Source organism: Melanotaenia boesemani, chromosome 1 (assembly GCF_017639745.1).
Source record: "Melanotaenia boesemani isolate fMelBoe1 chromosome 1, fMelBoe1.pri, whole genome shotgun sequence".
Taxonomy (NCBI): domain Eukaryota; kingdom Metazoa; phylum Chordata; class Actinopteri; order Atheriniformes; family Melanotaeniidae; genus Melanotaenia; species Melanotaenia boesemani.
In genome coordinates this window covers 23,390,392-23,413,686 of record NC_055682.1, presented here as the reverse complement: position 1 = coordinate 23,413,686, position 23,295 = coordinate 23,390,392, and the positions used below count along the sequence as shown (strand labels likewise).

The 23,295-nt window shown below is 36.9% G+C and overlaps 1 protein-coding gene and 1 long non-coding RNA gene across 5 annotated transcripts in view; one reads left to right on the top strand and one right to left on the bottom strand.

The window, feature by feature from the left end:
- Window positions 1-23,295, top strand: part of LOC121638749 (chromodomain Y-like protein 2) — a 62,449-nt gene that overhangs the window by 23,366 nt on the left and 15,788 nt on the right. Inside the window, exon 2 of the mRNA XM_041983708.1 lies at window positions 9,477-10,083. Coding sequence (XP_041839642.1) covers window positions 9,477-10,083 — 607 coding nt within the window. The remainder of the gene's footprint in view (window positions 1-9,476; window positions 10,084-23,295) is intronic.
- LOC121638785 lies at window positions 1,687-8,858 on the bottom strand. 4 transcript variants are annotated; one of them, XR_006010076.1, is made up of 7 exons: window positions 8,825-8,858; window positions 8,060-8,131; window positions 4,983-5,092; window positions 2,778-2,865; window positions 2,570-2,658; window positions 2,431-2,473; window positions 1,687-2,027 (listed from the first exon to the last, which is right to left on the bottom strand). It is a non-coding gene; the product is annotated as an uncharacterized LOC121638785 (long non-coding RNA). The 4 variants fall into 4 exon arrangements; XR_006010077.1 differs by having other exon boundaries at window positions 2,778-2,862; XR_006010074.1 differs by lacking the exons at window positions 8,060-8,131; window positions 8,825-8,858 and having other exon boundaries at window positions 4,983-5,880.

The following is a 23,295-nucleotide window of genomic DNA, read 5'->3' as shown; positions in this document are numbered from 1 at the left end:
CAAAAAAGTTTTGAAACCTTGAAACCTGAGTTTTGAAATGTTAAAATCTTCTCCAAACATCATTTTGTAAGGATTAAATTTTACTTTGAAATCTGGGCGGATGAACTTTTCGGAGTTTCGTCTGCACCGCTGCGAGTTGCGATGAGGTGATTTATGGCAGTGTTCTCTCGCTGCTTTGATTTGAAACTCTGAAACCCACACTCTGAAAAACTAGAAAAAAAAAAAAAGAAAAAAAAAACGGCTCCGGGGGAGGGACACTCGCCTCTTCTAACTAATCGTTTCCCTTGTAATGTATTAGTCCAATCACATGTAAGAACGCACAGTTCTTGTCACCGTTGCCGGGCGCTGAGACGAAGCTCAAATCGTGGCACGGCAACTACCGGTTGTGGCCGCGACTTGTCACGGACTGCCAGGGCCTGCCGAAGCGGATGGCCCGACTCTCCATAGCCTAACGTTTATAACCGTAAACAAATGTCTTTAGGCACAGAAATGTTGGTGGATGTAAGCTGCTTCAACCGTGCTGCGGCAGCTCTTTGGAGCACCAGGGAACGGGGGACGTGCCTGCAACCTGCATAATGAGAGGATTAATGTGATTTTATGTACAGAATACGAGAATAAAACCCCACTAATAAAGACACCATGCTGTATGTCAGTGGTCACTTACAAACAGTTTGAGGAGCCTTATTTTCGTGAGAGCACCATGACTTCCAAGTCACGTGTACGCGCACCTCACGAACATCAAACTTGTGCCAATATAACATCATATTCGGAGTATTACTGAAAGAAACGGAATGGATCAAGTACAGTATTTGGAGAATTTGACAAAGTGAGTTAATAAACACGCAGTGTTGACAAATTAATTGCATTCTTTTAATCTAAGAAGAATCGGAAACTTCATGGAAAATAATATAAAATATAATCTGAATCAGCTGCCATTGTTGCCATGAGCTGCACAGCCAGCATACAGCTGGTTTTGTTTGTGGAAACTGGTGTTGATAAGATTAAATAAAGAATATTTTTTATCATCCAATTATTGCTAGTGTAATAATTAATCACTTAACCTTTAATTAGTCCTCTCATTTTTTCTTTTGTTTTGGGTTTTCTTGCTCCCAATCATATAAACTATGCTGTAGTTTTAGCTACTCAAATCTCTTCTGTACTACGCTGAATAAAATTAACATTTTTATTCCCCCAGCCCATCACAGTTTGCCAACCAGTTGCCGCTGCCTACAACGACCCCACAAAAGTGCTGCTTGGCACCAGGTCTGCCTGTTTACAGCTGCTGCAACAGATACTGCACCCACAAGCAAGTCCTTGTATCGGTACAGCTGAAATCATAACACATTGTTTTGGGGTGTCCAAACCCTTTCTGATAGTTTGTTCTATGTGGTTGTAATTGTCCCAGCTAAAGTAAAAAAATGTAACCTGTAGTTAATTCATAACAAACATTTTATTTAAAGAAAACACTTAACCTGTTAGTTTTTTTTATTAGTTTTAACACTTGTACTTTACAAACTAAAACGTTTAATGTTTTGTGTCTTTGTAGGTGTTGCTGTTTAACTAAAAGTTGATTTGTTGACTGTGGCCTCCTTTATGGTAATTCTGGACAAATAAAAGAAAGATGATACAGCATTTTGAAAGAGTGCTGTCTTTAATAATATTTTTATAAAGAAAAAGGACAGAGTCTGTAGGTAATCTCCACTGGAGTTGGCCAGTTTGCCAGATGCTGTGTTTTATTATGATCATTGAACAATCTTAATCATCTTCACATCTGGCAAAAACTTTGTAGTTTTTTTGGCAATGATTTCAACGCAGAACATCTCATAGTCCTGCTTTCTTTCAAAAATAAAAGTTCAGAGATCTGCTGGAGAACTCTCATCAAGTTCCTCATCCCAACTTTGCAAAGCCTTCGTGTCTCATTTTGTTCATCTTTGCTCATTAAGACAGCTGGAAACACAACTTCCACTGAAGCTTAAAGTTCGGCACCGATCAGCTGCAGCCATGATGTCACGTAGTAAAATCCTTTCCTGCGAAAGGGCACACATTTTTAAGTTAGTTTTCATATTAATTAAGATGGACAAAGATGGATTTTTCAACATTTCATATTTAATATCTTTGTGGCCTTTAATATACAGTAGGTAGGTAGGTAGAGAGGTAGGTAGGCAGGTAGGTAGAGAGGAAGGTTGGTCAGTGTGAGAGGTGACGTACAACAAGGTGTCCTAGAAGGGATTTGAACCTTGGCCACATTAGCACCTTTACAAGGTGCAGCTGCTCAACCAGGTGACCTAAATGACATTCCTACATATCTTGTGTTTTTTTTTTCTATATGAAACACCAGAAAGTAGTTTACCTATAAAATTGAGTTTGGGCATCAGTTAAAATATTTAGTGAGCAGCATCCGTCAAGGTATGGAGGTTAAAAATGTCTCACCTGTTCAGTTTCTGTGTCTTCAACTGGAGTCTTATCTGCAGGGCTGCAAAAAATCAATGAATAAAAAGATTAATACTCACATTGAGCAACATATTGGTGTGAAGGAGACCATAGCTACAACAAAATCACTGTCCTGTACCTTTCACTATGCTTGGATGCACTTTCCAGGAGCACACATTCTGCTTCACACCTGAAATGTGGCCTTTTTTTCAACCACAGAATCATAACCTAAAATCACATAAAGAACAATAGCCATAATAAAACAACTGTTAATATTTTAAAATGCTCATATTTACAGTCAGCTGGATTCTATATATTAATGTTGGTGCATATCTTCAGTAGCTCACCTCAGGCAGAACGACCTCTGTGATGAATTGCTGCTTCTCAGCAACAGAAGCCGGCGATGACGGCGTTTTGTCCAGTCGCTGGATGCTGCTAAGTCAAGCAAAGACAAATAAAATCAGTATATGTTGATAGAGGAGATTGGTAATATAACAGCAATCTCACTGACATATATGTACCTGAAAGAGCATGTTTTTCCATCTACCTCTTTTTCCCCTCTTAGTCCTCTATATATTTGTAATATGTCAATAGGGTATGTCATTATGTCACTTCTTTCTGCCCAAAACAACAATGCATACTACAAACATCACTAAATAATGCAAAAATAAAAAATAAAAATATATAATTTTCTCTGTAATGTTTCCGAAGGGTCAGATCCAATCCTGCATGTTTCCACAGATAAAGTCTGTTGGAAAGAACGCAGCCTTTCTCCAGATTTCTTTGCAAATCCTGTATTTGACTAATGTTTAGTTGTGTATAAAGTTTTATATTGTCTGAACAACTGTAAGCACCGTCGTGGCTAGTGTTAATTTTATCAGACATTTTAAAATTTTGTCTCAGTTTTAGTCCAGTTTCAATAGCGCTTATTAGTTTTTATCACATTTAATCAACCTCATCTAATTTTTATTTAGTCAAGTTTTAGTTGACTATAAGTTGAGCATTTTAGTCTTTTAGTAAAAGAAAACATAACTTTATTTGTCTAGTCTTAGTCAACAAATGTCAATTTTAGTCTAGTTTGTCAGGACAAACATTTTACCCTTTTAATTTTGTCAGCAGATAATACTGAACATTGTTAGTAGTTAGTAGAACATTGTTAAATGTAGTTTAACATTGTTAAACTACATTTAACATTTAAAACTCATACTTAAAATATAACAATCCTATTTTATGTAGAAATTATTACAGGCATTTTTATGTTTATATGCATTTATTTATATTAATATTGATGCCAATTCAAATCAAACGTCCTTGTGATAGTAACCTGAAGACAAACAGAACAGCATTTTGTTTTTTTTTTTAGCTTGGAACCCCATTTTCATATCAGAAAACTAGCGACCCCAGACATTCAAAACACAATTTAACTTTTTTTTATACCACATTTAGACAATTTCATGTATGAAAATACAGGTTAAAGATGTTTTGAAGTGTGGCATATTATTTTATTTAGATGATTTGTTTTAGTACGTTTTAGTTTGCATCCATGTGTAGCTCTGAAGTGTTTTGTGTTCACTATAGTTCGCTTGCAGCTCCTAGATTAGCTCATACTTCTAATCTAGTCTGCTTTAATTAAACTTGCAGTCCAACTGAAAACATAGTTACCTGACCAGTATAACGAGTCTAAGTTAGCAAAAATTCAACTTAACACATAATTCTACCAACAAGTGGCTACTATCGCTACAGGCTACAAAGCTAGTAAGTTAGCCAGCGGTTTGTGGTCGGTTTAATGTTCTTGTTGGAAAATGACAGCCGTTGGTTTAATGTTACATTAAACAACCACCACCAAACGTTTTGTTAACTTACCACGATGTCTTTGTGCTGAACTGCGATGTGTCGCTTCATGTTTGTGTTTTTCCTGCTACCTTGTGCCTTTTTTTCCTTCTTCTTTTTTTCCCTTCAATCTAGCGAGAATTGGTGCATATATCACGTCTTCTCTTTCTCTGTAGCTCCGTGCAAAGCAATTAATGTTTTATTTTTAACTTTTCACCGTGACTCCACCTCCTGACTGACCCATGTGTGTAAACGTGCCTGCTGCATGTTTGACGAGGGGCGTGTGTGAGTGGCCAAAGACCCGAGGAGGAGGCGGAGGAGACAGGATTTGACAAAGTCATATGATATAATAATATAATTTTCGTCTCGTCTTTGTTCGTTAACTAAAATTTCCATACATTTTATTCCAGTTTTTATTTAGTGAACTACATTTTCGTCTCGTTTTTATTAGTTCACGAAAATGCATTCTGATTTAGTCCCAGTTATTGTTCATTAATGGGTGTTTTATACAAGTCTAGTCTAGTTTTCGTCCGGTGAAAAATGTGAGTTGACGAAAATATTTTTGTTTAGTTTTTGTTAGTGTCGTTCGAACAACTGACATACAGCACGGTCTAACAGTAGGGTATTAGTAACTTTTATGCAACAAGGACTATATACGTTTACAATCCAAATACAAGTCGTGGCTGTACATAAAATCACATTAATCCTCTCATTATACTTACCATCTGGATCATGCCTGGTGCAGGTTGCAGGCACTTCCCCCGTTCCCTGGTGCTCCAAAGAGCTGCCGCAGCACGGTTGAAGCAGCTTACATCCACCAACATTTCTGTGCCTAAAGACATTTGTTTACGGTTATAAACGTTAGGCTATGGAGAGTCGGGCCATCCGCTTCGGCAGGCCCTGGCAGTCCGTGACAAGTCGCGGCCACAACCGGTAGTTGCCGTGCCACGATTTGAGCTTCGTCTCAGCGCCCGGCAACGGTGACAAGAACTGTGCGTTCTTACATGTGATTGGACTAATACATTACAAGGGAAACGATTAGTTAGAAGAGGCGAGTGTCCCTCCCCCGGAGCCGTTTTTTTTTTTCTTTTTTTTTTTTTCTAGTTTTTCAGAGTGTGGGTTTCAGAGTTTCAAATCAAAGCAGCGAGAGAACACTGCCATAAATCACCTCATCGCAACTCGCAGCGGTGCAGACGAAACTCCGAAAAGTTCATCCGCCCAGATTTCAAAGTAAAATTTAATCCTTACAAAATGATGTTTGGAGAAGATTTTAACATTTCAAAACTCAGGTTTCAAGGTTTCAAAACTTTTTTGCGAAGATGCACACAGCAGTTTTCAGATCTCATATTACAAGGTTTCAAAAGTTTTTTGCAAACTAATGTGGTGGGAGAACAATGCCATATTTGAAACTCTGAAAATGTAGACTTGAAATCTGTAAGGTTGCAACAAGAGGTTTGAATCTCTGAAAATGTGAGGCTGAAACTCTGTAATATGCATGTTGCACTTATGAAAAATAAAAATTCAAGTACAAAATTATGCTTGCAGAGATTCAAACTTTTTTTTCAGACTTTCAAAATACTTTTCAAGGTTTCAAAACTTATTTTCAGACTTGCAAAACTTTATTTCAGGTCTTAAATTTTCAAACACTGACTTTCAAAGTTTCAAAACGTTTTCTTTCAGTTTCAGATTATGGCAGTGTTCTCATCCCATACTGGTCCGCCACCATATTTTTCCCCTGGCGGACTTTGTTGCGCATGTGCAACTCTCAGCAGAGATAAAAAAAAAGAAGACGATGTCTCACTCTATATTTTTCCCCCTCTTTGCGCATGTGCATTGTGCAACTCTCAGCAGATATAGGATTAGAAGACGATGTCTCTCACTCTGTAGTTTTTGTTTTTTTTGTTTGTTTTTTTTTTTGTTTTTTTGCATCTACAATGTCACAGGATTTATTTCCATCCAGTGTTGCATTATTTTCTACCAAGATCTTGTATTGATGATGGGAGAGTCCGACCATTGTGCAAAGCCTTTTCCAGCACATCCCAAAGATTCTCAATGGGGTTCAGGTCGGACTCTGTGATGCCCAATCCATGTATGGAAATGATGTCTCATGCTCCCTGAACCAATCTTACACAATTTGAGTCCAATAAATCCTGGCATCGTTCTCTTGGAATGTGCCCATTCCATCTAAAGAAAAAACTCCATTGATGGAATAACCTGATCATTTAGTATATTCATGTATCAACTGACCTCATTCTTTGGGTACATAATGTTGCTGAACCTGGACCTGACAAACTGGAGCAACCCCAGATCATGGTATTGCCCCCACAGGCTTGTACAGGAGGCACTAGGCATGATAGTGCATCACTTCATCTGGCTCTCTTCTTACCCTGATGCTCCTATTACTCTGGAACAGGGTAAATCTGAACTCATTAGACCACATGAACATCTTCAATTGCTCCAGAGTCTAATCTTTATGCTCCCTAGTAAATTGAAATCTTTTTCTCCAGTTAGTGTCACTGATTAGTGATTTTCTTATGGCTACACATCTGTTCAATCTATATTCATTCAGTTCCCTTCGCATTGTGAGTGTGGAAACACTCTTATTTTCACTATTAAACATAGCCCTGAGTTCTACTGTTGTTTTTCTTCAATTTGATTTCATTTAAGTAATGTTATAGTATAGTTTAATAATATGTTGGACAGTTCTTTAACCAGTTTTAGTAGTTTCTGCATTTCTTTAGATGTTTTCTCTGTTTTCTCTGCACTTTTCCCGCAATTTATTTTTTTTTTTTTTTTTTTTTTTACTTATCCTGCGTTTTGTACCAACGTGTCTGCTCTTGAGGATCTCTGGTCATCTTCGCATTTGTGCAGCAGCTGCTTCCACCCTCTCCTCTCACGTTACTCTGTGAATTACTGCGGCTGTCGGTGATCAGCTGATCACCTTTTCTCTTTTGTTGCGTTTGTTCATTGTTCAGCTGAGAAGGAGGAAACTAGCGGTTCATGGTTCACGCCCTCACATATTCACCTCAAAGTATCCTTTTTGGCAGGACCATCTCTAACACAGAAGCTGACTAAAGCATGTTGCCGACAACAGAAAGTAGCTGTGGAAAGGAGTTCAGCTATGCAGGGGCGTGTCTAAAAAAGATTTGATGGGGGACCATACAGGAGCACTGACAAGAGGGGCCAAATTATCAGTTTTTATCAGAGCTTCTTCATCAGTGTTGGCTGTTAAACTTCAGTCATCACATCTGCTGTTTTTTTTTTTTTAATTTTATATAATTAATAATAGAAAAGTTTTAATTCAGAATTATGATCTCGAACATGGTAGAGATGTTTTAGAACAGCATATAGAAGTACATTACATGCTGCATTCTTTGACCATTGGACATCTGTGTTTACCCAAGAGAAGGTCAGTTAAGTAAGGGATAATGCCCGACGAGGTGTCCATTATTATAAATTAATGGCTGACGCGGAGGCGTGACCCGTCAGACGCAAAGCAGAGGAAGCTTTATTAATATAGCACTTTTTAAACAGGTCAGGATTCCCACACAATGTTAATACTTAAGCGAGGTTGGCAACCCACTCAATTTTCTTTTTACTATGCAAATTATTTAAATAGTCTCCCAGGCACACTTTATATGTGCATGTACACTGCGCACACACCAGCTAGACTATTAATGGGAGAAAATCGAGTTCAGTCAAAACTGTTGCTAACTAGGTTTTTGCCAGTTTTCAGACCCTTTCTTTTTCTTTCCGTAGAAAAAAAACAGCAAAAAATATAGAAATGTTTTGAACAAACCTTAATCACTTTCAGTTTGAGACTGCCCCTCGTGCTGCTCCTCTTGGGTTTAAGCACAAACAGTTGAATATCCTGTTTGTTTGAGAGGTAAACATCATATCTTTGCATTACACTGATGATCATAACATGGAAATGTTTCAAATTTAGCAACTGCTAATTTGAACAATTAATTGTGATGGCTGAGGACTCAACTCCAGTATATTAAGTGTGTGACAGAATGAACAAGGAGCAGCATGAAGGCTGAGAATATGAGAGGTATAAAATTAAGGCAACCTGTTGTAGGGCAGGGTGATGTAACCAAAAGTCCATATTACAGTCTTTCTAGCCTGAAAGGTGATAAATGATACTCATCTGTATTTTAAACCAGCAGGACCTAGCCGTTTAAGTTACATTATTATATTTAATCATATGAGTTATTTCCTTAAAGCATGTAGTCAAATTAAAACCCTTCTAGGTTTTCCTCAGTATTTTGCTTTCTTTAGCATTCGTTCCAAATCTGGTTCAAAACAGATGCAAGAATTGGTCTGGTTTTCCACAGCTAGAGAGCCACCACAGAGCCACGCCGCTACATCATTATAAACGTCTGTTCTAACACATTCGGTCCTCCATTTTATTCTGGATGCAGAATCACAGACAACATAGACATAGACATAGACAACCATAGACCAAAGCTTTTATTCTGTTTTCTCTGTAAATTGATGTCTTGCTATCTCAATTTTAGCTTTAATTTAGTGTTTTAAGCAACAGTTGGTGTTAAACACTTACCAAAACGCTAGCCAGGGGTTCCAAACGCTTTTCATCTTTATCTTTCCTCTACAGTGAAGTAATTCTTATCTTGAAATTGACGATGTACACATTTCAAGATATGACAACCCCTGCAATGTGTCAAAAAAGATTTTTTTTTTTTTCTTTTAACTCCATGCATGGGCAAAAACATTGAATGCCATATTGTGAATGTGTCTATGATAGGAAAACAAATATTGTATTGTAATATTATGATGTTGCATATATATATATAGATATATATATATATATATATATATATATATCCTATGCAGCAGGTATCAACCTTGTGTGGGAATTCAGACCACTAAGCGTTTATACACTACTATGTCTTGTTATAAGAATCCAAAAGAGGGGGGTGTTTCACCACAATGTAAAGTCTGCATAAACAGTACACTTTAGAACATTTCATAAAATTGTACCAGGTTAGCCAGTATGGCCAGACTGAGAATGAATTTAATCATCCCAGCTTATGATGGACCCTGATGTAGACTGTCTTGTTCTGTGTGTACAATACAGTTTATTTGTCTGATAGATGTTTGTGATTAAAAAATCTAGAAAATCTGTAAATTAAAAAACATAGGTCTTTTAAAAATATTTCTGAATTGCTTTACTTTTTATGTGTGGCCCTCAGGTGGAGCGGATCGTGGATAAGAGGCGGAACAAGAAGGGTAAGTGGGAGTACCTGATAAGGTGGAAAGGTTATGGAAGTAAGGAGGATACCTGGGAACCAGAACACCACCTACTGCACTGCGAGGACTTTATCGATCAGTTCAACAGCTTAAGACGGCACTCTCACAAACGATCCAAGGTACCAAAAATTCGTGGGGAGCCACTCATCACCGGCCACCCCTCCACAACAGAAAACTCTAGAGCTCGGTCTGAGGCTCGGAAGAAGAAAAGAACTTTTGGCCCATCTATCGGGATGAGAGTAGGATCTGTTCTGGGGATTGGAAGTGGAGCGCCAGAGTCCACTCAGAAACAGACAAAAGTGGGTGTTGGAGCTGGGAAACATGCTTTAGGTGACAGAATGAGCAAAGCCATGACATTAAAGGTTCCTTCATCAGGTGGGCCTCATTTTATTCCCCCACCAAGGGTTCCTTACAATGGACTCCCAAATGGAGAGATGGAGCCTCTCGTGTACAGGACAGCAGCAAGGTCACACAGACTGCCTTCAGAGAGAGCGGATGGAGAGCTAGGACACAAGGATATCACTGGACCACAGTTCACTACTGAGCTAGGTAAGATGTTGGGAAAGGAAATGACAAATGGGGATCAGCTGATTCTGTATTTAAGAGGCAGATATTGATGTTGTGACATGATACAACAGAGACCTAATGGAAACTTAAAATGCTCAAAACTAACATAATAGAAGAATGTGTATTTTTTCTCTGTTGGTATATCAGCATATGCAGTATGTATTAATGAAATACTGAACAAATTTTAAATGCATTCCTAATACTAATAAGATGAAATCAACACTCCCATTCTTATGTTGAAGAAGTTGGAAAGTCTTATTCATTATCTTAATGATGCTAATGCAGATTACTATTAAGCTAATGTAACTTTACATATAGCTTGAGGTTAACTGTTAATTTGAATTAATGATAATTATAAAGAAAAGAATGTAATACAGTTTTTTTTTAAACAGGCATGCTTCATAAATGACTATTTTATAAGAATACTCTTTTGAGTATTTGTTCATAGCTGGAAGACATATCTTTTGAACTTAGTAACTATTACTTACTTCCAGTAATAATTACTAGGGGTGGGGAAAACAACTTTATCAAAGCTATATATACTGTTTTGATAGATGGACAACAATGGGTTTTCTGTGCTACGCATATGCATTAACCAAAGGTTTGCTATTCTGACAACGTATGCCAAACTTACAGAACACTCTGTTGTTGTTCCTGTTGTTAATACATTTTCCCCATAGATTCCATGGAAAAATATGAACATAATATGAAAAATGTGTTTGATATGTGTTGGATTTATTTATGGTTTCACATAAAAGCGAGTGGAGATAAGTTTGTTTGGTTACTTGCATGGATTTAAAAGTATGAAGTAGACATGGAGTGAGAAAAAAAAACAATCCCTCAACAGGTAAAAAAAGATGAATTGAAAATCGTTTTAACTGTTTAATGATCTAACCAAAGCACCCTGAGTTGTAATCTAATCATGAGGTACCTGAGATGGCACACCCCTACCCTACAATCATAGTTCTCTGTTAGCTTCAAGTGAATCAAATACAGGAAGTGAACTACAACTCAGAGGTCATTGTGGGTTCAATGCAAGGCATTTTGGGTAAACACAACCAAAACATGTGCATGTGTCAGATGGCTTGCAGTCAAAAGTGGAAGAACGCAGTAAAAGTTCTGATGGAAAAATGATCAACCCAAGGCTACTAGGATCTGATTCAGCTCCATGTGTTGCTCTTATGTGGTGGAAACAGACATTGCCCTGTGTTTACTAATAGATGAAGGAGTTTTCTTCTTTGTTGTTTGTCACAACAAACATGAGAAACCATGTTAAACGTTTCCACTTGGAAAGCAGTTGTGGTCATGTTGACACACAGGAGCAAAGATGCATTGAGAATCGTAATCTTATCGAATTGCGATGTGCCTAAAGATTCCCACCCCCAGTAATTACCTTCATAATTGCATCTTGGGAAACTTGAAACATACTGAATAGAAAAATTAAAATTATTCCTCTCACACAACAGTCTTATCCAGATCAGCATCTCAGTTTAGTTAATGTCAAGGCTCTGTTTTAACTTTCCATTCGTTTTCTAAATTCTTCTTCATCAGGTTTTTCTGTTTCAGGTTAGCAGCTACTGCCCTGACGTTCAGCTGTAAAATGTCCTGATATGATTTAAATTGAATCCTCCCTCTATAATTTAAAGGTATCCTGGCTTCAGTGTATGGAAGTAGCCTCAAATCATGATTCTACTATGAAAGTCAGCAACAGCCAAGAGACCAACAGAAACACCAAAGTTGTTCAAGAAATTTAGAAACTCTACCCTAAGTGGTTCTAGAAAAAACTGAAAAAGCTGCCACATTTTTGGTGACGCCTTACAAAAGAGAAGCTTTGTCGGGGAAAAGAATTTTAGTCAAATGTTCACAAAACTATTTTAGGAGAGACTGCAGGATATTAAAAATAATCCCCCACCCCCAACCCACCCCACACACACACAATTAAGGGGGAAAAACACATTGTTGTGAAAAAATAAATAGGAATCTGGAAAACAATACAAATGGATGTTATAGGGCCCTATAAACCTGCAGGATGGTGGCCTTCAAGGACTAGAGTTGCCCATCCCTGTCTTGAGTTAAGCTTCTGCACTAATTTGGAGACAGCTCTTTACCCACACTTTAAAATTAATTTCCTTAGTTGTAACGTTTACCTTCATATAGCTTTTGGAAAATTTGTCAGCACAATGGTTTACATACATAGTTTTCCTGAGCTGACTCTGAATGAGGTGAAAATCCAGCTACAGTGTATAAATTATACTTGTATAGATGTGCAGAAATCCAATGAATCTGCAGCACCCATTACACAATATTTTTAATTGGAACTATTCCACAACCATTCCACAGTGGAATACGTTGACATGGCAGAGCAATATGGTTTGATATATCTTGTAAAAGCTCCTATTAAGGTTCTTTACTGCAGGAGAACTGATAACACCATTGAATATGACTCTTGGGTCACAGTCCAGGGTCTGAACCACTAGAGTTAATCATTACTTATGTTTTGAACATGTCATCTTGACTTGTTAAATATAAAATCCTAATTAGAATAGAAGCTTTGTTTTTTTTAGTATTTTAATAACAGCCTTTACTGTATAGTGTCAGTAGTGGAATTATGGACTTCTTTTTTTTTCCTAATCTTTATTTTTCTTTTAAAGAAGACAATTCATACAATACATACAGTTCATACAATGTGATCATACAATTAACCAAACCTTACCTAATAATTCCCTTAACTAAAAATCCTAATAATATTCTTTTTTCAAATTTATAAAAAAAAAAAAAAAAAAAAAAAAAAAAAATTTAAGGGTAGTTATAATTTATCCATCTCTTTGAGTACAGGTGCCCATATCTCTTGAAATTTCTTAACTCTAAACCGTAGCTTTGCTGTTACATTTTCCATTCCCACTACATCTTTAACCCTTTCCCACCAAAGGTCCCTGTTAGGAGGTTGTGGCTTTAGCCAGGAGACTGTTATAGCTTTTTTTGCTATTGTGATAAGAATTTGAACGATTTTCTTATTTTTACTAGACACCGTTTTTGGTATTATACCCAGCAAAAATGTTTGCAACTCTAAATTTATTTTTTCCTTACAAATCCTTTCGATTTCTCTCTTTATATTCTCCCAATATTCTTTAAGTCTGGGACAATCCCAGAATATATGTATATAGTCTCCTGTCTGGCCACAGCCCCTCCAGCACTTGTCGGACCTTTTACTATATTTAGATTTATTTAATGGTACAATAAAGTATTGCATTTTAGATTTCCATTCAAATTCTTGCCATGAAATACTATTCAATATCTTATATCCATCTTTAAAGGATTTCTCCCATCTTTCTTCCTTTATTGTTATATTTCTTTCCTTCTCCCATTTATTCCTTATATCCCAGTTGTTGTCTGTTTCCATCTGCAGGGCTTTATACAATTTTGAAATTACCTTTTTGTTAGTACCTAAATTTTTCATTAACAATTCTTCTAATTCATTTGGTTTCTTATGGATATTTTCCCATTCCTTGTGTTTATTAAGGTAATTTCTAATTTGTAAAAATTTGTAGAAATCTTGTGCAGTTAAATTAAATTCATTTTTCAATTGCTCAAAGGATTTCATCTGTTCATTTTCAAAAAGTTGTCCAATGTATAATAGTCCTTTCTCTTCCCATTTCCCATATACCCCCTCCATTGAGGGTATAAAATCTGGATTTAAAACTATTTTAGTAGCCCTGCTGATTGAACCAGACATATTTAATTTTCTTTTCACTGTCCTCCATATTTTCAATGTTATTTTAACCCATTCATTTGTAATTTTTATTTTATTTTGAATTTCTTTTGTTATAAATGGCAAAGATTCTAAAGATATCTTTGGGCATGAATTTTGCTCAATTTCCCTCCATCCTGTCTCCTCATTGCTCTCCATCCAAATTTTCACTACCTTTAGATGTGACGCCCAATAGTATTTTTTAATATTAGGTAAGTTTAAACCTCCCTTTTCTTTAGGGCTCTGAAGTAATGTATACCTTATTCTTGGTTTTTTGTTTCTCCATATAAATTTGGATATAATTTTGTCTATTTTGATAAAAGTTTCTTTGGAAAGCAGGATAGGGAGGGACTGGAACATGAACAATAACCTTGGCAAAACATTCATCCTTATTACCTCTATTCGTCCCATTAATGTCAAGGGGAGTATCTCCCATTTTATCATATCATTTCTAATTTCATCTATAACCTTTATATAATTAGCTTCAAATAAACATGATGGTTCTGGTGTAATAAAAATGCCCAAATATCTAAATCCCTCTTCTGTCCATCTAAATTTCACCTTTTCTTTTATATCAGATGGACAATTACCTGAAATAACCATAGCTACTGATTTAGATTCATTGTTCACATAACCCGAAATATTCCCATATTCTTTCAAAATAATATTTAGTGTTGGCAGCGTTGAGGCTGGATCTCTTAAAAACAAGAGAATATCATCAGCAAACAGCGAGATTTTTGTTTCTATTCCCCCTTCATCTAAGATTCCCTTGATATTTGTGTCTTGCCTTATGTATTCCGCTAGAGGTTCTATACTTAAAGCAAATAATAATGGGCTTAAACAATCACCTTGTCTTACACCTCTTTTTAAAGAAAAGAAGTCAGAACAGCATCCATTTACTCTTATTCTTGATTGCGGTTCTTTATATACAAGTTTGATCCAGTTTATAAAATTTGGATGAAAACCAAACACAGACAATACATGATACAAATATTTCCATTTCACGCAGTCAAATGCCTTTTGAGCATCTAAACTCAAAAGTACATTTGTACTTGCGCTTGTTTTGGCACATGATATAAGATTTAAAGCTTTTCTAATGTTATTAGTACCCTGCCTTCCCGGTATAAATCCTGTTTGGTCCGGTTTAATTAATTTTGATACATGTTTCTTCATTCTATTCGCCATTATGTTTGTTAATATCTTTAGGTCATTACAGAGTAAGCTTACCGGACGATAACTTTCACATTGGACAGGATCTTTGCCCTCCTTATGTAACACAGAAATAAGAGCTTCTGACCATGATTTTGGTACACTACCCGACTCCCAAACATAGTTAAATACTCTTTCTAATATGGGTGCAATGTCTTCAATAAAACATTTATAAAATTCCCCAGGGAACCCATCAGTTCCTGGACTTTTATTATTTCCTAAATTTCTGATTGTGTCTAATATTTCTGTTAAGGTAATTGGTCTTGTCATTTCCAATGCTTGCTCCGTAGTCAGTGTCGGTAAATTAATATTCTTCATAAATGTTTTCATTTCTCTCTCTAAATAATCCTTGTCTTTATCATCATATAAAATTTTATAATACTCCGCAAATGATTCTGCAATCTCTTTAGGTCTCATCTTGATTTCCTTAGTAACAGGATGTCTGATTTTTATTATTGACCGCTCTGACTGTTTCCTTTTTATTTGAAATGCTAATAATTTATTTGCTCTATTACCTTTTTCATAATACATTTGATTCATCGATCTTAGAGCATATTCTGCTTTACATGATAACAACTGATCTAATTCATATCGTTTATCTTTCAATTCTAACAAACTAGATTTTTTAAAAGTTTTAGCATGTTCTATTTCCAGTTTTTTTATTTCATTCTCTAACTGTCTCTGACGACGCTCTCTTGATTTTTTAATTCGAGATGTTATTTCAATAATTTTCCCTCTAATTACTGCTTTGCCACATTCCCACAATGTTGTTAAGTTGACTTCTCCATTATCATTATTTTCAATATATTGCTTAATGCATTGTTTAATTTCTTGAACCACTACATTATCGGTTAGAATTGACACATTAAGTCTCCAGTATTTGAGAGAACAGAAATCTCCCTCTAATTCCATTGTAAAGTGGGTAGGTGCATGGTCACTTATTGTAATGGTTTCTATCCCGCAACTTTTCACTTTATATGCATCTTGCTGAGATATAAAAAGAAAATCTATTCTTGAATAGCTGTCATGGGGATTGGAATAAAATGGACTTCTTTTTATCTCTGTTTAAAAGGCTTAAACAAATGTTTTCTCTACTGTGTATCAGAAAGTTTTCTAGTTATTGGATCTCAGAACTGATAGAATCTATGTGTAGGGACATTTTCAGATGGATACAAATTAAAGGAAATAATCCGACAGTAAAGTGTTATTATATGCCACCAGAGCAACCTCAGTGATGTTTGGTGTTTTCATGATGACTAACAGCTCTGTCTAACAAAATGGTTTAACTGGGTTGTAGTCTGTTCAGAGCAAAGGATTCACATCATTTCATGTTAATCAAATTACTTGGTATTCTTTTGTTTCCTCTGGATGAAAGCATTTTCATCCTGAAAGAGACTACATCCATTAGAATATAAATGTTTCACCAGAGGATAAAACTTGGATCACTAACAACTTTCCATTGATTTTCTCTAACCCTTGATTCCCAAGCCAAAGCTGCAAAATCCCATCCATAGCATAACAGGGGCACCAGATCCCTTCAGTGAGGGGGTAAAAGGTTCAGGTTTCTCTTGAATTTCTCACCTGTCTGTATATTATGTGCTTGCTCATGTCCGGTTGACTATTGGCTTTCACATCCCACCATCATGGTACGTGTCAGGCATGACGTACTATGGTAATATGATTCCTTGGGCACATTCTTTTTAGCACAGTAACTCAGCACTGAAGTGGCAGAAACTACATACTTAGCCCCAGATGGAGTAGATAATCTGGTTAGATTATGGTGTGCATTGCTTTACATGTATACAGGATTAATGTGTTTATACAGTTAAAAGGAAATTTTAATTGAAAGGTAGTTGTTCACCTTTTTGATGACTTCTACAATCAATAGAATTTGGACAATATGTTGCCCTCTTTTTTTTTATTTATACTCTTTTATTTTATATTATTTTATACACTGATCCATTTATTTATTTAGAACCAGAATTCAAAGGTAATCCATATTCATATTGTTGCCTTTTTCCTGTAAACACACATTGCAGATCAGTAGTACATAACAGACTATTCCAAACTGTAATTATTCTGTCACCTGTCATAGGCTGGATCAACAGTATGTGAAGTTAAAAACATCCCTGTTAAAGTTCCACACTGAAACTCCCAATTCATTTATAATATCACACTATAACTTAATTGGACCTCACATGTCTGCTTATGCAAGAGCTTTAGGGCAGTATTGAGCCACCCTAACAGCTATTACTCTGACAGTTATTATGGATTCTAATCTGCTAATCCTCACTGACCCCACCACACCACTCACCTTATTCATTTTCACTCCAGAAGGTGACGCATGGTGGCAGCAAACTGTAGTACGTCCGACCATACTGTTTTCATTTTTAGATACAGTTGACTTTTTTTGATGAAGCTCTCCAAAATCAAGATAATCAGCAAAATCAATTTTCAGCACTAGCTTGAGTAAAAAAAAAAAAGAGTTCCTGTACTGTGAAAAACATCCTGCCTTGTCCCAGTACCTACCAAATCCCAACCATCTGAACCAGATGACTACAGACCAGTTGCCCTAACATCTCACATCATGAAAGTCCTTAAGAACCTGTTACTGGCTCACCTCACTAAACAAGTGAACACCTTTCAGGATCCATTACAGCTAGCATATCGTAGTGGCCTTGGGGATGAAGGCGCCATCTACCTACTTAAAAGAGCCCACTCTCATCTCAGCACATCAGGCAGCACTTTGAGGATTGTGTACTTTGATTTCTCAAGTGTTTTTAATACAATTCAGCTTGCAGGGTTATGTGAGAAGATCCATAAACTGTCCAGGAAAGAATTCTGCACAAGCTTCTGAAAATAATGGACTAATGGAAATATTGTTCAGTGTGAAGCTTCGTCAAGTCCAATGCAAGACAGAAAGATACTGGCTATCATTCCTGCCACCAGCCATCACCCTCCAGAACTAAGTAATATCTTCTAGGCGGCATACGTCTGTCTGCCTGTTAGCAACATAACTCGTAAAGTGATGGACAAATTTTGATGAAATTTTGGGGGGGATCCAGGAATTTTTTTGAACACTAGAACTAGTAACATTCCAATACTCCTTAGAAAAGCCAAAGGGGGTCATTTTGAGACCCTCACGATGCAGCATTTTTTTTTTTAAATGCTAAAAGTGACATTTACAGAAGCAATTTTTTTTTTACTTTAAATTTAAATTTTTATTTTTTTTTTTTATCATTTAGATGTAGACAAAGCTTCAATAAATAAAAACATTATTTGTTAGCATGTGGGATTACTTCAGACTTGTATTTCAAATAGAAAACGTCAAATACTAGCATATAACATTCAATTATCAGCTAACATATAATAATGTGTTAAATTTGTTTATATTTTTTGTCAATTACGAAAAAAATATTAAACAGACATCATATAATGCTGCAGTAACAAATCAGAGCGCTGGATGTCAGCTGATATTAATTTATTGTATTGCACGTGGACTCATTGATTAGCGCACACCGGGTCATTCTGGCATTGATGCAGCTCCGGTGGAGGACCTATGCATTCAGTGCAGCAATGTCCAAAACAGAATAAAACACCTCAGCTGGTCATCTTCTAGTTGCAGCTCAAGATGAATACTGCCTCTGCATCTTGTCAAGGATGTCTAAACTTGGTCCTGTTTTAGTAAGAAGAGCTGCTCATTTCTCCCTCATCTGAGTCCTCATTTTTTTTGTTAGCGCATAGCCAAGCCTTATTCTGCATTCATTCATTCTGCTTCTGTTCATGTTTTTATTATGTTTTGTTATGTGCCGTTGGTCGGTCTGTCTGTTTGTTACCAATATAATTCAAAAAGTTATGAATGGATTTTGATTAAACTTTCAGGAATAAGTGATTACATTTTGGAAGTTGATCTAGATCACTGTCTGGATCCAGGAATTTTTTTAAGGATTCTTTACTTTACTTTTATGGGAAGATAGGGATATTTTACTATTAAAGCTTTTAACTCTTCAGATAATGCCCAGAATCATTGGAAAAACAAAACAAAACAAAAAAGAAATACAAGATGAAATCACGATAGATGCTATGATCTGACATGGTTTGACCCAGACCATGTTGACATTCTGGATCTGGTGGGTTCAGAATTTTCTCAGTGACCCTTTGGCAAAGGTCTGCACTCTCTGAGTACTTCTAGTTATTTTAATTTAAAAAAATAATAAAAATACTACAACTGCAATTTCCCTCTGAAATTAAGTATTTTATTTATACTGCATCCCCACCTCCACCTAACTCACTACAGGAAGTAAAAAGTGTTACAGGTCTTGTTTTTGTTGTACTTCATATACATCAGCTATAGAGAACCACCAATACTTGCTGGCTGTAACAAACGTTATAAACATGATATAATGTGTTATAGCCTCGTCCGTAAAGATTTATTTTTCTTCTTTTTTTTTACTTGGAACTTGAATGCAATTTTGTATGGTGTTGTACATGGATACTGTAAAAAGAACATGTTTATGTCTAAATTGATAGAAAATCCATATATTTTTATCCAAATTATGCTGAAACAATGTAGCCAATTCTCAGTCAGAATGTGTTAGAGTTACTATGATCAACAGTGCCGAAGGGACTACATAATAACTACAATTTCCACATTTCATACCCATAAGATCTAAAAAAAAAATGTGCAATATACCTCCATTTTTTTATCATGTCAAACTGACACAGAGCTCATTTTAGACAATCGTAGCATCCACAAAACACCTAGAGGAAGTAGAAGTTTTAGTTTAGTTTTAGGTACAAATTTACATGTTTAAGTCTAAAAATTAAATCAATCAAATCAATCAAATAAATCAATAAATAATATATATATATATATATATATATATATATATATATATATATATATATATATATATAGATATATATATATATATATATATATATATATATCTATATATATATATCATACAACTATGGCAAATATCATACATATAGGCAACAAAATTTTGCCATCTTGCAATTGTTGAACCTTTATTGTAACACTACTGAGTTTATGTGCTGTCAATAATCATACAGTAGCTGTTACATGTATTGGAGTGAGTCTGTGTTGGCTGATCAGATCTAGGACAAAATTTATCATCCCCCATATTTCCTACCATTAACAAACAACACCGCAAGTGGAAGCATGCAGTCAGCTTTAGGACAATTGTGCTAATTAAAGGGAGAGACTGTGAGCAGGTAAGGTTCCAAGCTACATTACATTTGAAAACTCATTAGGTGTCATTTGTGTTACCCGGTTTTACATAATTTCTTACCTATCTGTTTTTTATTTATTACTGGATTATTAAGGTTTTAAAAGTAGTCTCTATTTGTGGCTAACATGGAAGTTACATTACATTGATGCTGGACATTTTATCAGTAATGTTGCACCTTTAAATTTTCCAGGATTTTGAATGAAGTTGTCACATGCATTAGACCCTGTCACTGTACATTTTCTGGCTGTCCAATATCACATCACATGTTAACTTTTCTTCATCATAAAACACTAATACCATAAAAAAAAGTCCCATTAACCTAGATCTACCTTTGGTGTTAGGTCCTTCATCTCTGGACAGCTAAGGCACAGTCATTTTTATCTGTCTTTTAAGATGTTGTATGCAGGATCAAGTTTGGATGCTATAGAGCAGTGCTTTTCAATCCAGGCCCTTCATGTTTTAGATGTTTTCCTACTCCAACACACTTGATTCTGATTAATGAACTTCCTCATCAAGTTCTTTGCAAGCCTGTGAACAAGTCAGCCATTTTATTCATGTGTATTAAAGTAGGGTTGCCTATAAAACATGCAGGGCAGTGGATCCTGAGGAGCAGGGGCCTCATGTACAAAGACTTGCGTGGATTTTCTACTGAAACATGGCATACACTCAAATCTAGAAAATGTTGCACCCACAAAAAATCCATATGTATGAAACCAAGCACATTTCCTTTGTACATCCCAATCAACATGCAACTGAGCGCATGTGGTGGGAGTACCCGACTCCTCCCTGTCCACGTCCCCATATAAATATGCAAATCATATTCAGATGAGCCCACACCTGAGATTCCCTTCTCTTCACAATCAGAAAATTACAAGAAAATGATTGTGATGGGGAAAAACAGTTATTTCATTGAAAGCGAAGTGGAGGTGCTACTCGTTGAAGTAGACACGCAAAAATGTGCTATTTGGCACACTATTCTCCCGCATCAGCAGCAAATGGAGGAGGAGTGAGTGGGAGAGTGTGAGTGAGGCTGACAATGTTGTGGGGTTAGAGAAGCCCACGCAAGCAGAAGTTTAAAAAGAAATGGTCCAACGTCAAGGTGGATGTAAAGCAGAAGATGGCTGCCCATTGCTAAAGTGGGTCCAAAAGAGGCAGAGGGACAGGAGAAGAGAGGCTCACGCGTTTTGAACATAGAGTCGCCGCAACTGTGGATGACAGCACTCTGTCAGGGGTGGTGGGAGCTCATGTGGGTGACTCTGATTACCTCCAAAATAAATACTTATGCATTTGTAACTCACAACAAATGTGTTCATACCGTTGCATGCTTACAGCTTTGTAAAATAGAGGTTCATGTGTAAATGCTGTATGAAGGGTAAATTTAAACATGCCAGCATATCAGCAGGATATAAAAGACTTGGACTCATGTTTGATTACTCAATTTATTATTGTAAAAACACGAGAGGACACACAGTCGCAGCCACATGCCACAGACTCAGGAGATTCCTCCAGCATCTCCAGCACCAGTACGCCACAACCACCATCTCCTGTGCTGCTGCTGCTGTCCGCCCGACTGGTCCTGCTGTGCTGGAGTCAGAAGAGCAATAGGCCTAAATCAACTGATAGGCGTCCTCACAAATATTGGTGAATCAAAAAATGCATGGGTCCTGGTTCTAATTTCTCTGGTGGCGGGATATGCTGCTCTGGCAACGGTATGGCGTGCTGTTGTGCCATATTGTGGAGGATGCCGCACACCATCACAGCGCGGCACACCTTCTCAGGACTGTACAGCAGCATACCATCATTCCTGTCCAGGCAGCACCACCGACCCTTCAGCAGACCGACTGTCCTCTCAATAACTCACCAAGTGCACTTGGACAGTCTGAGGGTGGGTGAGAGAAGTCGTCAGCCAGATCTTAAGTGGGTAGCCATGGTTGCCTGGGGTCAGTTTCAAGTAATTTGCAGTTTCCATTCGTTAATTGCATGGTGCAAATTAGTGCAGAATTGCAAATTAGGTTAGCAAAGGTGAGGCTGCTTAAGACATTTGACACTTTATGCACAGGGTTATTAACAAGAGTACTTTGCACATAGAGACAATCAGTGTGTTGTTAGAAAGATCTTAAGCTGTAGTTTAACCAGCAAAAATAAGCAGCAATGATGCTGTGAAGACAGGATAGAATTTTGGGGCACACCCTAAATGCACATCACAGAGATTAATTTAGGACAATTACACAAATATATTTGCTCATTAAGAAGCCACCCATCGTGCACAGTGCCAGCTTGTAGTCTGTTCCCAACCATGCTGTTGCTCAGAATGTACAAGTCATGCGTTGAACAAGGTCACCACCTCACCACAGTGTTGTTTGACTGTATTTGTGCATCACTTATGATATGTATATAGATTGAATGAAAATGTTATCTGTAGACATACAAAGTCATCATGTGGTCGCGCTTTTATAGCAGTGTGTGTGCAGTCGATAGCTCCAGTTGCATGAGGAAAACCGGCTGTCGCTACAAACAAAAATAATTCTGTCCCTCACGGCTGGCGTGGCTTGGCTCAGGGTTGACTGACACAGTGCCACTCGGTGTGCCGGCTCCCTCTGGAATGCCTCCGTTGCTAGGAACCCCAGTGTGGGCACAGGCAGCGCATGGCTCCTTGCTGTGTTGCACTCCAAGGCCGGCCACAGCTCTGCACACAGTTCCAGGAGGATTGCCCTTGGGAACCTAAAGCGGCTGATGAGTCAGTTGTCATCACGTGCCAGTAAATCCTCTCTGTCTCTGAGCACACACTCTCTTTGTATCGCACCTTTTACAATGTCTTTTAATACTGCTAAAGCAGCCATTGGTTTTAATGGTATTTCTTGCACCACTTTGTGCTTGCATTTTTAGCCTCTCATGTAATTGCAGTCATGTGGGTGTGTTAATTCCTCTTCAGTGTTAATTGTTCGTGTCTCCAATGTGCACATTATTCAGTCTGAGGACTGT